At 36.6% G+C, this 16,222-nt stretch overlaps 1 protein-coding gene across 3 annotated transcripts in view; it reads right to left on the bottom strand.

The window, feature by feature from the left end:
• MARK1 (microtubule affinity regulating kinase 1) overlaps nt 1-16,222 on the bottom strand; it is a 123,181-nt gene that overhangs the window by 58,494 nt on the left and 48,465 nt on the right. For all 3 annotated transcript variants that reach the window (XM_004439669.3, XM_014794720.2, XM_087424367.1), the window contains exons 2-3: nt 9,284-9,487; nt 8,024-8,077 (exon numbers count right to left, since the gene is read on the bottom strand). In XM_004439669.3, coding sequence (XP_004439726.1) covers nt 8,024-8,077; nt 9,284-9,487 — 258 coding nt within the window. The remainder of the gene's footprint in view (nt 1-8,023; nt 8,078-9,283; nt 9,488-16,222) is intronic.

Genomic DNA, 16,222 nt, shown 5'->3' with positions numbered 1-16,222 from the left:
AAGGCAGAGACTTCACTGTTTGAACTCTGTGACAGCTATTCTAGCTGTTCAGAGGCCTTTATTATTTCCTTCTTCTTGGCTTTGTTCCAGATAACTCAAGTTAGTAAACAACCCTCAATTCTGTGGAGAGATATTTGCTTTTCAATTCAGTCCTTCCTGGTTAGCGCTTAGGGTCAGGATTAGCCAAACTCCATTAGTGTTAATCAATATTTGCCTCAATCATGAGCATTTTCCTTTTCTCCTCTCAACTACTTACTCTTTCCTTCCCACCTCTTCAATTCCTTCTTCCTATTACTCTTTTCTGATGGTGGGAAAATCTGTTATATTTACAAGTAGCCAAGTGGACATGGCTTAGACAATCCTCATTCTGTTTACACCCAAAGCGTCAGACTCAGGGGCTAGTCGAACGCGCACATCTTCTCTCCACCAGCCCTGCTCACCGTGTTGCCCTTGGCCTCATCAATGTCATAGGACTTCTTCACCGCTTGCTTCTTCTTGAGGCAGATGGAGGACAACCCTGTGGCCATGGGGAATGTGACAAAGGCAGTGGTCAAGCCTGTTCCTACTGGGACAGCTCTTCCAGGCTGTCATCAGAGTCCCAGTAAACTGGGCTTATAGGAGGGTGACATTCAGATCTTCTTGTACCTTTCAACACAGCCTTCCTAGCCTTTCAAGTATTTTGCTCTGATTTGGCTTTCGGGAGGGGCAGGAGCCCTTCACCTTTATTGTAATCGTTGTAAAAATTCTATCTGTATCTTGACAGCAGTTTACTGGCCTATTAATGTCAAGTGTGGGCGCTGCTTTACCTGGTAGGTGACATTCAGTTCCAAGAGACACGTTTATACTCTCTCAGAGGCACCATTCATTGAGACATTTTATATATGATTTGCCTACATTAACAGAACCCTACAGATTACACTTTCAGCTTTTGTAATTTCTAGGATCATCATGTCGCTCTTTTTTCAGCCTTCAGACGTCTTATTGGGACACCAAATATTTTACAAAGTTATTGCTAGTAGCAGTATAACAACTCAGGCTAGCTTCTTAAGTTCTTCCCATGAAACAGTAGTTCAGAAAAAGAGATCTGAATTTATTAAATAAATATAAATATATATAAATAATATAAAGTGTTGAGAAGAATGTGGAGCAAAAGTAAATCTCATACAGTGTTAGTATGAGATTTAGTGTTATATTTATATAACTAATTTTAATCTAGTATTATAATGCTAATTTATACTACTGTTAGTATAAATTAGTGCAACCACTTTGAAGAGCAATTTGACATTATCTAGTAAAGTTGAGAATATGCATGCCCTTCACCCTAGCAATTCCACTTGGAGAGAGATATCATTCTATACATCTTCACAAAAAGATATACACAGTAATGATCATTGCAGCATTGTCTGTAATAGCAAAAACAAAAAGCTAACTAAGTAGAAAAAAAAACCAAAATGAAACACAAAAAACACCAGGAACAATCTAAATATCCACCAATAGAAAAATGAACAAACTGTAGTACATCTATTAATAAGAGAATGGGTAAACTGTGGCATAGTCATACAATGGCATATAATAACAGTAGTGAAAACAAATGAACTATACTATACAGACTAACATGAATATAAAGCTGTAAGACAATGTTAAATGAAAAATGTAAGCTGCAGAAGTACTGGAAGTTTAAAAATAAATAATATGTAGTATTTTATGTACAGATACACACATTGAAAATTTTTTAAAATTTTTGAATGGGAATAAGAAAGACCAAATTCAGAAAAGTAGTTATTTCCACATAGGAAAAGTCATAAATAGAACCTAGAAAGCACACATAGGGCTTCAAGTGTATCTATAATGTTTTATTTCTCAAAAAAAAAAAAGATTAGAAATGAAACATTTTAGTCCCATAAAAAAATACCATGAGAAAGCAACTTTTTTTAAAATAGGAAAGACTTTTTGAAGTCCTCATCCAAAAATTAAAAATAGACTAGTTTACCATGTCAACAACCTACCCAACTTAGAAAAAAATAGGAGTATGACTCTTCAAATAACTGAGAATATGACTTAAAATAGCCAGATGGTAGGTCTAAATCATAGGTGATTTAAAGATCCCTAGCCTCCTCCATTTCCAAGACAAAATTCTTCCATATCTATTTTAGTAAATCTAATGTAGCTTCTTAAGAATACAGAAAGAGATGTAAGCTTTACAGCCAATAAAGGCCAAGCAATTAGAATAGAGGTTTTAAGAGTCAGAGGCAGAATACAAGCATCAAAAACAAAAAATAAAACTATTCCCCAAACAAAAACAAATAAAAACTAAAGTGATTCTTTATGAATCTTGGTTATCAGTGCTTAATTTTAAGGAGGATGGGAGATTTAACACTGTTGTGGAGACAGGAAAGGATTCCCTGAAGCAACGACCCTAAGGTTGAAATGTGAAGAATGAGTAGGGACTAATTAAGTGGGGAGGGGGTGATAGGCCTTTCACAGAGGGTGGGGTGCAAAGCTGCAAGGGCCTAGCGGCTGGAACGAAGAGTATGAACAGGAGACGAAACAAAGTCACCGAAGTTGGAAGAGCAGGGGATGAGGAGAGGGGGGAGGTAATGGACCATGAGGCGGAAGAGGAAGGTAGGGCCTTGTATGCCATGTCAATGAATCTGATTTCTATACTACCAAAAATGGAATGCCATCTACTAGTTTAAATAAAGGGATGGCATAATCAGAGATGAATTTTGCATCCATGATTACTTTTTAAACTCTGTGTGTGTGGACGCATGCGTTTGGGGGTGGCGGTGGAGGGGGGATGCAAAGCGGATGCAGAAAGACTGCTGGGGTAGCCCAAGGGAGAAATAATAGTAGCTTTGTCTATAATGGTAGTGATAGAAAAAAACAAAAGCAGACATAAAAAAGATATATAAGAAATAAAGTCAGCTACTCAAGGATGGATTAGATGGTGAGAATGAGGAAGAGGAAGGAATAAGGGATAGTTCTGAGGTTTCTGGCTTCCACAACTTGGGGAGAGTGTCATTCACTGACAGAGGGCAGTAGAAGAGGACCAGGTGGGTGAGGTGGTGGGGTAGGCATCGTGAGTTCAGTTTTGGACATAATGAGTTTAGGCTATCTTTGAAAGATTACAAATTTAGGGAAAGTCTGAGTAGAAGATATAGATTTGTGAGTTTGCCTATAGTTTATAACTTAAACCACAGTTACCTTTGAGACAGCCTAGGAAGAGAATATAGAAAGAGAAGTCCTAGGACCATGCCTTGTGAAACCCCACACTGAGTGGCTAACAAAAAAGACAATAACCTCACTTAAAGAAAACAGAAAAGGAGGAGCCAAAAAGGCAGAGGAAAACATAAGGAGAAATATACATTTCTGTCAATAAATATTTGTTAGATTAAGAATTAATTAATGAACACATGTATTTGACTCAATGACGCTTAGGTTGAACAGTAAGACAGTTTCCATTTCTAGTTTTCCTTTTTTTTTTTACTTTTTATTTCTATTAAATTAAACAATCCTAAGTCACAATCACAGATTGATTGGGGAAAGGGACAAGCATTAGGGGATGTGTCAGAGGCATTCAGATTGATTACTGGATCGAACCTTACAAGGGTATTTCTCCCTGAAGACTATGTACAGCTCTCAGACAGATTCTAGGTTGCTGATCTTATCATACTCAAAAGCTGGAAGACTGGAAGTTTCAACTTAAGGGATAACAGCAAATGGATTCTTAACATACTCTTTGGATATGCTTGCTCTAGAAGGTATTTTTCATATTTGGATGTAGCATTTGTATGTTAAATATGCACAATAATACGTCAGTGAGCCCTCTGTCCAGAAACTAAATAGGTTTAGAAAAGTCAGATTTTTGGTCAGTGAACTGCTTGAAACAGTTTGGTTTTTTCAGAAAATCTGGTTATCTTATTTAAACTGTTGATATTTTAGCTAGACGTTAACATTATTGGCATCATCTTTTAAAAGAAACTTGTTTGAAGACCTTTTCCCTCAAAATCCATCATAGTTCAGTGTGAAAGATTTACTTCCCACCAATTCTTCACACTGTATGCTCAAGAGACATCTTTCAACAGCCATGATTTTATGATAATCTCTGTTTTCAGTATTTCCTTCAAAACCAGATCAAGATCAGAGGCATTCATGGAGAATGAAGCAATGAGTGGGCATGGGGTATAATATTATTTTTTCACAAAGCAATATCATTCCATGCAGAATATCAAAAAAAAAAGCCCTCCTGGTGTTACATTATTACTAATTCAAAGACAACTTTTGCTCAAAGACAACTTTTGCAGTTTACAACCCAGCTCACAAAATGCTAACTCTTCTCTTATCACATAGGTTTTCACTGACCCACAAAAGAATTGGTCAAGACTTTTCCTTCAAATGATCCACACACATGAAAAGAACTATATGGAAGAAGTCCTCAGTACCTACGTGGTTTTGTCCCGCAATAGAGTGAAATGTGCTATAAAGCACGTATATGTGAGAGTAACTGACATTTCAAAATATGTCCAACAGAGATATTTGCTAAGGAATATTGCCAAAGAGCTTCTTCTGCTTTCTCCTCAATCAAAATATTTGTCAATAATTTTATGATTGCTTTTACAAGTTTGGTTTCTTGATAATCTGCTAAATGACATTTAATTCTGAATATTGCTTCCATGGAGCTGTCCTCCTCTCTACGTTTAGTGACAAAATTCACCAACACGACAGAGATTATTTTGCAGATGTTCTGGAAACCTTAACTAGCTGACCAGGAGGTCTATGGGCTTTACCCGAAATCTCACCAAAATTGAAATGGCTTAGGTCACCATTTGACAACATTTTATACAATATATAACACACCAGATGCTAACAGTAAATGAATTATTCATTTACTAAATCTAATCTTCAGATGTCAACTACTGAAATTTTTTTACACTTTCCCTGCTTATGCAAAACCACTGTCTTCACAGAGGTTCACATTCTCCGCAACTGTTAACGCAGCAGTCCCCTTGATTACCTAGCAACACCATTCTGAGCTGTAGCAGTCTACTTTCTATTTTCATTACAGGTTTTACTTCTCAGCAAATCTCTTCTAAACCACTGAGCCTCTTTCGTGAATTGGGAATATAATGCAACACAGTAAAACAATAGAAAATGCAAATTAATAAACAATACACAGAAGCTAGTAAACTGCACCCTAGTGACTGTGAGCCGAGACAGGCTAACACAAACTTTGTCATCTGTGTATAAACTAATGTGTCCAAGTTTCAAAACCTGGTGGATTTTCTGAGAAAATTATAATTAATCTTACATTTCAAGTACGTGAACTATGAATAAAATTGCTTCATTGTTTTGCTTTTCCTCCAACGTTACTAGGCTGCTTAAAAGATCCCCAGGAATCCCTTGCATCGTTCATAGACCCCCTGCAAAAAACACTAATATATGAGGTGGGACGCACGCTCCACAGAGAAAGTGGTAAATATAGCATCTGTCTCAATACCTTTTAAAGTATGAAAACTCATTAAACTGGATTCCATTAATTCAAAATATGTGATACAAATAATATGAGCATATTATGTGGACAATGTTGAAGCCAAAGATGCTTAATAATTCCAAAGACCAAACTGTTTTTAAGAACTTTATATTTTAGAAGTTTTGAACAGTTAGGGTATCAAATTTAGATTACTTTTATCTGTCATTGATGTTGGCAAAGGAAAGTAATATTTCCTATAAATATGTTATACACAGAAGAGGATAAAGAAGGGGAATCGGCTTCAGATCAAATCCAGAACAAGATTAACCACTTTTAGAGATGAGATTAAAATGAATCCTTATTTCAAATATATGTACTATTACCTCCCTTTTAACAAGCACATTTAAGACATAAAGAGCATATTTTGCTATTTTTTACCTACAGAACTTGACTGTCAATGCTACGGAAAACGAATTACAACTGACTGGGAGATGCTACTGGCATTTAATGGGTAAGGTAAAATGTTGAAGGTTCTACAATGCATGAGAACTAATCAAGCCTTGATCTCTTTTTTCTAAAACTTTCAACAGAAAGCAAATCTATGAACATGAATGAAAATTATTTAAAAAACAACAAGAGGGCAGCCCAGCGGTGTAGCGGTTAAGTTCGTGTGCTCTGCTTCTGCAGCCTGGGGTTCACGGGTTCGGATCCTGGGTGCAGACCTACACACTGCTCATCAAGCCATCCTATGGCGGCGTCCCACACACAAAATAGAGGAAGATTGGCACAGAAGTTAGCTCAGCGACAATCTTCCTCAAGCAAAAGAGGAAGACATTAGCTCAGGGTCAATCCTCCTCACCAAAAACAACCCCCAAAAAACAACAACAACATACACACAGTGAACTGGCTACATTCAGTGAATTTCAATCTTTCCTTTGCTTTAATTTTCACAGATTAAAGAAAACAAAATTCTCATCATTCTTTATATGCCTGTTTGGAAAAGCAACATTTTATCAGCAAGATTAGTAGAATTTATAACAGAAATTACCTGTCACCAACAAGTACATGTTTTAGTTATTCAGACAAAGAAAGCAACATTCAGCCTCATGTTTGCACGTTTCAATAAGCATGACTTTGGTTCCATGACATTCTCTGGGCCCATTTGGGAAAGACAGAGGGACACATGACTATATATCCAACTAGTACAACAGGCCTTGAGTAGTTTTAAATGTCACTTAAAAGCACTCAATTTACCAAAGTAACACACAGCTTAATCCAGGAAAAGTGGAAACGCTAGGTGGGTCACGGACAGGGCCACCGGGCATAGTTACGCTGTTTGTGCATCTTAAAAGGATTCCTAGCAGAGGGGCAGGGAAAAATTTGTCCCAGTGTGGCTCCAGCCTAGGAAAAAACAGCATCTCTGGATAATGCTGGGTAACAGCATCATCTGCCCAGGGAGGATGCCCTTTTGTAACTCATACTACTGCATGATGGTTTGCTGAAACACTAGTGCTGGAAGTTTCCCCCAGAAGACAGTCATAAGATGTATTATCTCACACCCAGAGAAAAAAGAATCCAGCAAACCTTTCATATTATCACTGATCAGAAATATCAATGCTATGAAAAGTGATAGTGGTTGTCAAATTTAAAAGGAATCTCACTAACTACAAAGACAGATCTCTAAGTAAAAATAGATAAAATAAACTGAGTTATCTGGCACTAAGCCAAGCAGAAAGCCTTGAATATCACAGACCCAAATTTTTAATTTAATGTTAGAATCATAGCAGGTGTAGTCAAATACACCATACTAAAAATTTCTTTACTCCATACTAAAAATTTCTTATGATAAGATTCTGTCTATTTTAGGAATCCAGTGCTATGTATGTAACACATATGTGACTATGATCTCATTATATTCTAATAAAATCACAATGTATATTATCTCACTATATACAAACTTAACATATATGGGCGTAAATGTTAAAATAACTGCTTCATTTTTAAAGTACTAAAATGTGTATCTGAGAAAGTTTTCCCACAGAAGCAATTAATACGGCAACATGAAACAGCTTTACCAGGGCAATCCCCATCCTAATTGCTTTTTTTCCTCCCCTTGCTGTTTTATATTTTCTGCCTTTGAAGAAATGTTCATATCTTTTCCTGTGAGTTAGCTGAAAAACTAATTCTTATAGAAGGAAGAAAAGCAAGTGAAGCAATAAAAGGAAACCCATGTATGGACAATATTAACTCATAAACAGATTTCTAATGAAGCAGAATCCTGAATACCTCAAAATATCTCATACAAAGTTTTATTCTACTGAATTAAAACACATAAACCCCTTTTGTATGGAATTTTTCAAATAACCACTTGATAAATATTATTTAAACGTTATTAAATATAAACATGTTTTCTATCATCGCTTTTCTTCATATATTAAAATGAAATATAGTATTGTATCTAATAGGAAATTTAGGATAACTAACTTTACAGAATATCATATATTAATTAATAAACTCATACTGTAATTACTTACTATTAAAATAATTAAATACCTTTTGTAGACTAGTAGGATTCAGCTGAGTTTTGTCTATTATTTTCACAGCAACCTAAAAAAGAGAATCAAATATACTTGAGAATATATATTTTAATTAATAAAAACTTATAAAGAAAATATCTTTTGTTTCATTCCTAACTATATATAGTTTAGCTATAATTGGTGTTCACATAATTGGATGGTAAAGTTTGATAATCTGGCAGCCTTGAATATATTCCATTGACCCAAGTCTTTAACCTATTTGACTGAGTCAAAGAAATTACACTTTTGTTATTTCTTCCAAGTTTCCCTCCTTAAAGTAAAAATCATCTGTATCTTAATTTTTTTTTTTACTCACGATCTTGATAAGTCACAATTATCATAGGAGAGAAGCTTATAAACTTTCAGTAAATTAAGTATTACGTGAATAAAATGATTAAGTGGGTAGAGAGAGCGGACACCCAAGCTTACTCATAGCAGATTAACAAAATGGATTTGAACGTCCTCTACGTCTCTGCCTAATAGAGCCTATGTTTGAACAGCTCCTGGGGTCAGAATGGACAGAGAGGACTAAATTCAACTGCAAGTGACAAAAACATGATGTACAGAGTAAAATGAACTTATTAAAAACATTTTATGACTGAGATTTTTCATAATGTGCTAACTGGATCCAGTAAACATTATCTAATAATAATGGTAGATATTTAACTATTTTTAATATATAAATTATTAAAAATATTAATATTATTAAATATATCAATTTTTCCTATATAAATACACCTAATTTAAAACACATGGGATTTTAGAAACCCAATTTTCTTATTACCTGAGAAAAACATCTATACAACAACACTTGCTCACTGTAGTCTCCAAATAGATAAAAATTAGTGGGTAACTTTCTACACATTTATATCTAATTTATCTTAGGCAGTAACTAATAAAAATTTATCTTAGCCCTGTTCCTGGGTTTGGGTAACAAAGGTAATCAGAATTGTTTACAGAAACTGTATAATGAAAGGCAGAAGTCTGAGAAAAGCTCATCTGTAACACACCTGATTTATAAGAGATGCTACTATGTAGGGATGACTCTTTTCTAAACGTTAAAAAGTCAACTTTTTCTGCTATGATATAGCTCTCCCTACATACGTTCCATTCACACACATATCTGTGTTTACCATATTGTAAGTGTCATTTATTCCCAGCATCAGCTATAGGAAAGCTTTTTAACAAGGCTCTGGAGAGGTCCAAGTACATATTAAAAGGCATCATGAATACTTACCTCTCTACCAGTTAGAACATGTCTTGCCAATTTCACTTTGGCAAAATTTCCCTTCCCTATTGTTTTTTGTAAACGGTAATTTCCAATATGAGGCTGTTCGTCTGTTGCTGACGTAATGGAGTTTCTACACCGAGGAATGTTCTGTCTGCTGCTTGATTTGGGAGGCTGGATATGTGGTTCAGTATATCCATCCACAGACGTATGCTAAGAAAAAGGTCACAAGAGTTCATTGTTAATTAAATTATATTATAAAAGAAGAGTTAAAAAAACTATAAAATAATTTTCATTAAAAATTCATCTTCAATGAAAATACATTGCCCTACGCAATTTTAAAGTCTAAGCATTCTATTTGTAATTTCTACTTGACTTTAGCTCCCTTTGCCAGGGGAATATGACTATTTAAAATGAAATGTTCTGCAGGGCTTTAAGTATATGCTTTGATTAAAAAATATAAACGCTTAGGGGCCGGCCCAGTGGCATAGTGGTTAAGTTCACACACTCAGCTTTGGCGGCCCAAGGTTCACAGGGTTGGGTCCTGGGAGTGGACCCATGCACCACTTATCAAGCCATGCTGTGGCAGGCATCCCACATGTAAAGCAGAGGAAGATGGGCATGGATGTTAGCCCAGGGCCAGTCTTCCTCAGCAAAAAAAGAGGAGGATTGGAAACAGATGTTAGCTCAGGGCTAATCTTCCTCACACAAAAAATAAATAAATAAAAAAGTTAAAAAAATAAAAAACATAAATGCTTAGATAGCCAGGAGCCCCACAGACCATTACTCCTCTAAGGTGTTACCCCTTTAGGCTGAGATGACAACACAATCCAGGATTTCTTCGTTAAAAGGGCAGACAGTCTTTAATGCCAAGACAAACAACCTCACGAGCACAGTTCTGTTTCTCTAAACTAGCCCAATTACTTGTCATGGTCACTCTTTCATTTGTTGGGCATGTAACTCGGCCAACTGACCAACCAGCTGCCAGCTTCAGGTAGACCTCTAATCAATTCCTGCCCAACCCCCTCACTCAGCTTACCACGCCCAAGCAAGAGCTGTCTATAGCCCTGCCCGGATCCATGACCTACCTGATTAATATCCACTGCATTCCTCCTCAGCGCTGTTCCTGAGGCAGAGATGTCACTCTGTCTCCGAGTCTCACCCTAGCCTACAACTGCAGTGAATTACTAAGCCGGTTCACCTGCAGGCTCAGCCCCTGAGGTCCCAGGTAAGGCTGCCTAACGAACTCTGATTGCTCCTGCTCTTGTCTAGCTTTGTCTGCATCCGACATACATAAAATTTCTAGCAGTTTTTGTAAAAACATAGAATCACACATGATAAACATAACATCGTTCTTTAATTGGCTTCTTCAAAATAGCTGAAAACAAGAAGAACAAATTAGCAAAAGAAGGGGATATCATTTATTTGCAAAGTAACTAATTCAGACTCATGTTGTCCTAGCTATTCAACCAAAGCTCGTCTAAAAAATTTTGATCAGAAATTTCTTAAAGGCAACATTAAAGATGACTTCATTTACTAGGCTCATGCAAAGCATGAGTCAAGGTCATTTTTCTATTTGCTATCAATTTCTGATTTTTTTTAACTTGGCTCAGGATTAAAGGATTTTGCTGTGCCTTACACACACCTGCAGCCCCTGGCCTCATTCTGAGTTAGCGCCCCTCCAGTGTCTTCTCACAGCAAACGGTACTTCCATGGATCTCAGCATCCATATCATTGTACTGTTATTACACACTTCTCTGTCTCCGCCACCCACCATGAGCAATTTGAGGGCAGGGATGTTTTCTTTTCATCTTTATGTACTCAGCACATTGCAGAGTGCCAGACGCATAGGAAAGAGTCAATGAATCAATAGTTCTGCAAGTGCTGTCCCTGGACCAGCATCATCTGGGAACCTGTTAGAAATGCAAATTCTCTGGCCCTGTTCCAGACCTAGTGAATAAGAAACTCCGGGGGTGGGGCCCAGCAATCTGTGTTTTAACAAGTCCTCCCAGGTGATTCTGATGCATGCCAAAATCTGAAAACTACTGCAAGGAACAATGTAAGAAGGAGGTAAATACAAAGTTATTCAGTGGCTCTTATAGACTCTTCTATTATCATAGCACAAACAAGAGACCTTAATTATAATCAACTTCTCGCTCCGATGCTGGTGGCCCGGGTTCGGATCCTGGGCGCGCACCGACGCACCACTTGTCCGGCCATGCTGAGGCCATGTCCCACATACAGCAACTAGAAGGATGTGCAACTATGACATACAACTATCTACTGGGGCTTTGGGGGAAAAATAAATAAATAAATAAAATTTATAATCAACTTCTAAGAGTTAACAGATTGCTATAATATTTCCCACAAATAGTACTTCTCCACCTGAGACATATATATATAGTTCTGTAGAGAATGTGGACTTGTCCATCTTTCAACATTTAATTTTATCTCCTCCTCAACAAAGCTTTCTATGTCTCTTCTGTTGCTATCTTTACATCTAGTAAAAACTTCTACTATGGGAACTATCACACCATCTTCTAAGTGTTTGTCCATGGTCTGTTTTCACCGTTAGAACTAAAGCTCCTTAAGCCCCATAACTTAATACAGTGTTAGGCACAAACAAGGCACTTAATACATACTAGCTAAATTGAAGGAATTTAGGGCCCTTGTGCTCCTGATGACCAGACAGAATGACTCCCAAAGAATGAGTCTTTGCAGTCCAGACCTTTGATGTGTATAATAGCAAGATGTTAAATAGTTAAAATATTTGAGTTGTAACCCAGCTCCCAATGCTGGTTGCAGTGTATATCCTGACACTAAACCAAACTATGGTAGACTGCATTATTAGCCCCAAATTTTCACACTCTTTGCCATGTAACTTTCCAATATCCGCCCACTGAGGGTAGAGCATAGTTTCCCACTCTTTAGGGTTCAGTCATATGATTTGCTGTGGCCAATAAAGTTGAAAGTGACAGTATGCCAGTCCCAACCTAGTCATCAAGAGGCCTTGCTGTGTTTCAACCCACTCTCTCAAACTTCTGCCATCACCATGAGAAGGAACTGCCCAGGCTGATACCAAAAAGAAGATGAGAAATACATAATGCAGAACCACTCCCAGCTGAGCCCAGATTAAATCAACTGATCCTCAGATGACCCTCTGACTCACGAGGAATAACATATGCTTGTTAGTTTCAGCAACTAACTAGTTGGGATGACTTGTTACACAGCAATGTCAGCTGATACACCAAGCTATCATGATTTTTAAATTAAACATAGGGAAACAACAAACAAGAGATTCTTATCAGAATCTCTGATTCACACATTTCTCTGATACACAGAATTTGAATGTGTATCATTCAAATTCTAGTAGAGTCTGCAAATAAAAAAAAGGAGGGGGGCTATATAATCAATTCCCTAAAGAGGAACTCTTGATCAGGTAAACTATGTAGGGGCAGAATCCTTGACTATTTTGTATCCCCAGCAAGTATGGCAAAACAGAGAGGTCAGCAAACTTTTTCTGTAAAACGGCAGACAGTAAATATTTCAGGCTTTGCAGGCTGTATACTGTCTCTGTTGCATATTCATTTTTTTTTTCAGCTCTTTAAAAATGTAAGAACCTGTCTTAGCTCAGGGCCATATAAAAACACACTAAAAGGCTGGATTTGGCCCATAGGATGTGGCTGGCTGACCCCTAGGGTAACACATCATATTTTGGGATGCAGGATTAAATTGTTTCTAGCTGATTCTACCAAAAGAGTAGGAGATTCTAGGAAAAACACAAGCATGGCTGTGTCTGTACTTGGAAAGCAGAGGAGAGGACAGAGGGCTCTTCCAAAAATATCATTCCTTCTTATTCCACCTTCCAAACTGGGAAGGGTAGGATGTTCTCCAAAATCCTTTTTTAAAATAAGACCTCCTAACTTTAAACATTAAGCATGATCCTTTTATAAGGCATTCAACTTATACAGAATGCATGTATATGAGTCTTAAATTATAAATTAAAATAGAACATAGCACTTTTATATTATATAATTCTGATTATAAAACAACATGGATGAACCTGGAGGGTATTATGTTTAACGAAATAAGCCAGAAAGAGAAAGACAAACACTGCACGATTTCACTCATATGTGGAAGATAAACCAACACACGGACAGACAGAACTGTTTGGTGGTTACCAGGGGCAAGAGGGGTAGGGGGGCGGGCACAAGGGGTGAAGGGATACATTTACATGGTGATTTACAAACAATAATGTACAATGAAAATTTCACAATTAAAACAAATACTTTTTTTTCCAAATAAACAAAACAAAACAAAAACAAAAAAACAAAAAAAAAAAACCACCAACCCAAACAAATATTTTTTTTTTTAAAAAAGCACCATATTGTCACTGCACCACTCAGGAGCACAATCTTTCCTTGAAGAAACTCTTTGAAGAATAATTTGGGATAACTAATCTCATTCCTCCCTGATCAATCGCTTAACTCTCAAATAGGAAACCTGACAAAAATATGAATTCAGCTCATGCTGGATTAAACAGTGAGTTTAATTAAGAACCATCTCAGCCCTACGGCTACTCTCCACTAGAGATAAGAAACTGGTAGCTCAATTATAAAATGTCCACAAGTTTTAGTCCCCATCTTTAGTTGAAAATACAAAGTCAGATCCTGTCATTTTCTTTCTTCAAGCTGTCCACTCAATCCAGTAGACCTTGAATTCCTTCCTTCTTTCTGCAGCAGTGGCAACATGACCCTAAAGCTTGCCCTGATTATAGCTAATAGTTTTATTAACTCTTCAAGTCTGCATCCCATGGATTACTAGACTCCAATTCCTGAATAATAACAGAATTTTCCCTGAACTCTACAGACCAGCTGAAATGAAATTCCTCTACTCACTAACTATGCATCCTTGGGAAAGTTGTTTAACCTTTACATGCCTGTTTCCTTATGGAGATAATAATAAAGCCTACCTCATGGTTGTTCTGAGGCTCAGATAAAATAATTTATATAAGGGGGTTAGAACGGTACATGATAAGCACTATATAAGTGTTTGTTAATTAAAACTACACAAACAGATAAAAATAACCCACCTCCTAGAGCAGATAACTAATCCCAAATTTCCCCCATTTCCCTGAGTGTCTGTTGCCTGCAACCACTTTGGTACCAATTTCTGTATCAGTCAGGTTTCTTGTCTGCAAGCAACAGAAACCAACTCAGGCTAACTCCAGTAGAAAACGAATTTTTTGAAGTCTATGGGTAGCCTGAAAAACTCCTGAAGGATGAAACTTGTATTCTAATGAAAGAGGACAAGAACGTGCAAATAGCCAAACTAAAATAAGATAATAATACTTGGTAATATGGGTTAAAAAGGAAAAAGAAAATGAGGTGACATGACAAGAATGACTAGGGAGAGAGTTGGGGTGAGTACTACTTTAGACAGAACGGATGGGATAGATGCTGTTTGAGCTGGACCTAAAAGATGACAAGGAGCTAGATAAACAGGGGGAAAGCATTCCAGGCAGTGAAATGAATAAACAAAAAAATCCAAAAGTGAGATCATGCTTTGTATGTTCAAAGAAGAAAAATACATAAGAAAATAGTACGTTAAACCAGATACCATTTCGAAGGCCTACATCTTGAAAATTCAGTTGTCCCAAAGGAAACACCACAACTTTATACCAAAATCATTCAAACTGTTAAAGTTACAGATACAAATCCCTGTACATTCAGCCATACCAAGCCAGATTTAAACAGTAAAAGAAAGTGCAACTTGGCTAACAAAATGAATAAATAAATGAATGCATAAATGAATCAAATAACAAACAATGATAGAATCTATTAAAAGTAAGCCACATCTCTATCTCACAATTTAATTTGTTTCTAAGCAGTTCCTCTCTTTTGCCTGAAGCAAACAACTTTTCAAATCAAGAAAATATCTGGCTGGGACTAGGATTTCTGCTTTCATAATTTTTTGCTATATGAGAATTGCAATATCTTAGTTATCCAGAAGGAAAATGGTAATAAAAGCTATCATTTATGGAAGGATTATTATGTGCTAGGAGCTGTATTAGATGCATTACCTCTTTTAATCTTCATGACAACTCTATCAAGAAGCATATCATGATGACCCCTGTTTTACAGATAGGGAAAATAATGGCTCAGAGAGATTATATATCATTAAATTCTGACCCTTCTAGTATTAATGCCAGGTTCTAATACACATATCAACTAAAGTGCGTTATGTGTGTATGTTGGGGTGGGTTGTGGCCTTTTTGGAGCTTATATCTCCATGTCCTTTTCTCTGGATAAAAAATTTCAAAATCAAAAACTACTGGACATAATTTTATGCCATATAGTGTAATGGTCATTCAGAAAATTACCAACTCGCAAGAACAATACCAGCCACACCAGTAACATAAAAAGAAAACTGGCATTCATTTTATTTAAACCACATAGTAGGTAGAGTTAGTCAAAGGGCTGGAATTTTGAGGGAATGGAGATAATTGTCCTATTTTTTAAAATGGGATGGATTATGCCATCAGTGCAAGTAAAAGGAAAACCTCACTGGGTGTTTTATTTTGGCTGCCGCTTTTCAATTGGCTGAACTATTTCTAACTTTGTTGTGAAAATCAGAAGGTAGCCTGGGGACTACAAAGTTCAAGGCTACTCAATGTGGTTTATAAAGTCAAAGAAAAACAGGCACCTTAAAAGTCAATCAGGATCTAAGCTTCCACAATTTTGCTCACTGTATTCACACCATAGGTAAATATACCTCAAAATTAGGCCCCAATTTTAATTACTAAACTTAGATCCTCCCACAAGGATGTATTATACCTCGTTTTTTTTCTAGGCAAGGAAGATATTCTTCCACATGTTGCCTCACTAGCTTGGATAAGGTTTATTTCTTTCTATTACTTTCACTACCCATCAATTGTTGTCAAATCAG

The sequence above is a fragment of the Ceratotherium simum genome, chromosome 36 (genome assembly GCF_057802395.1).
Source record: "Ceratotherium simum simum isolate JZ-2026a chromosome 36, ASM5780239v1, whole genome shotgun sequence".
Taxonomy (NCBI): Eukaryota; Metazoa; Chordata; class Mammalia; order Perissodactyla; family Rhinocerotidae; genus Ceratotherium; species Ceratotherium simum.
Note: the sequence above shows the minus strand (reverse complement) of the source record. Positions and strands in the feature narration are given on the sequence as shown.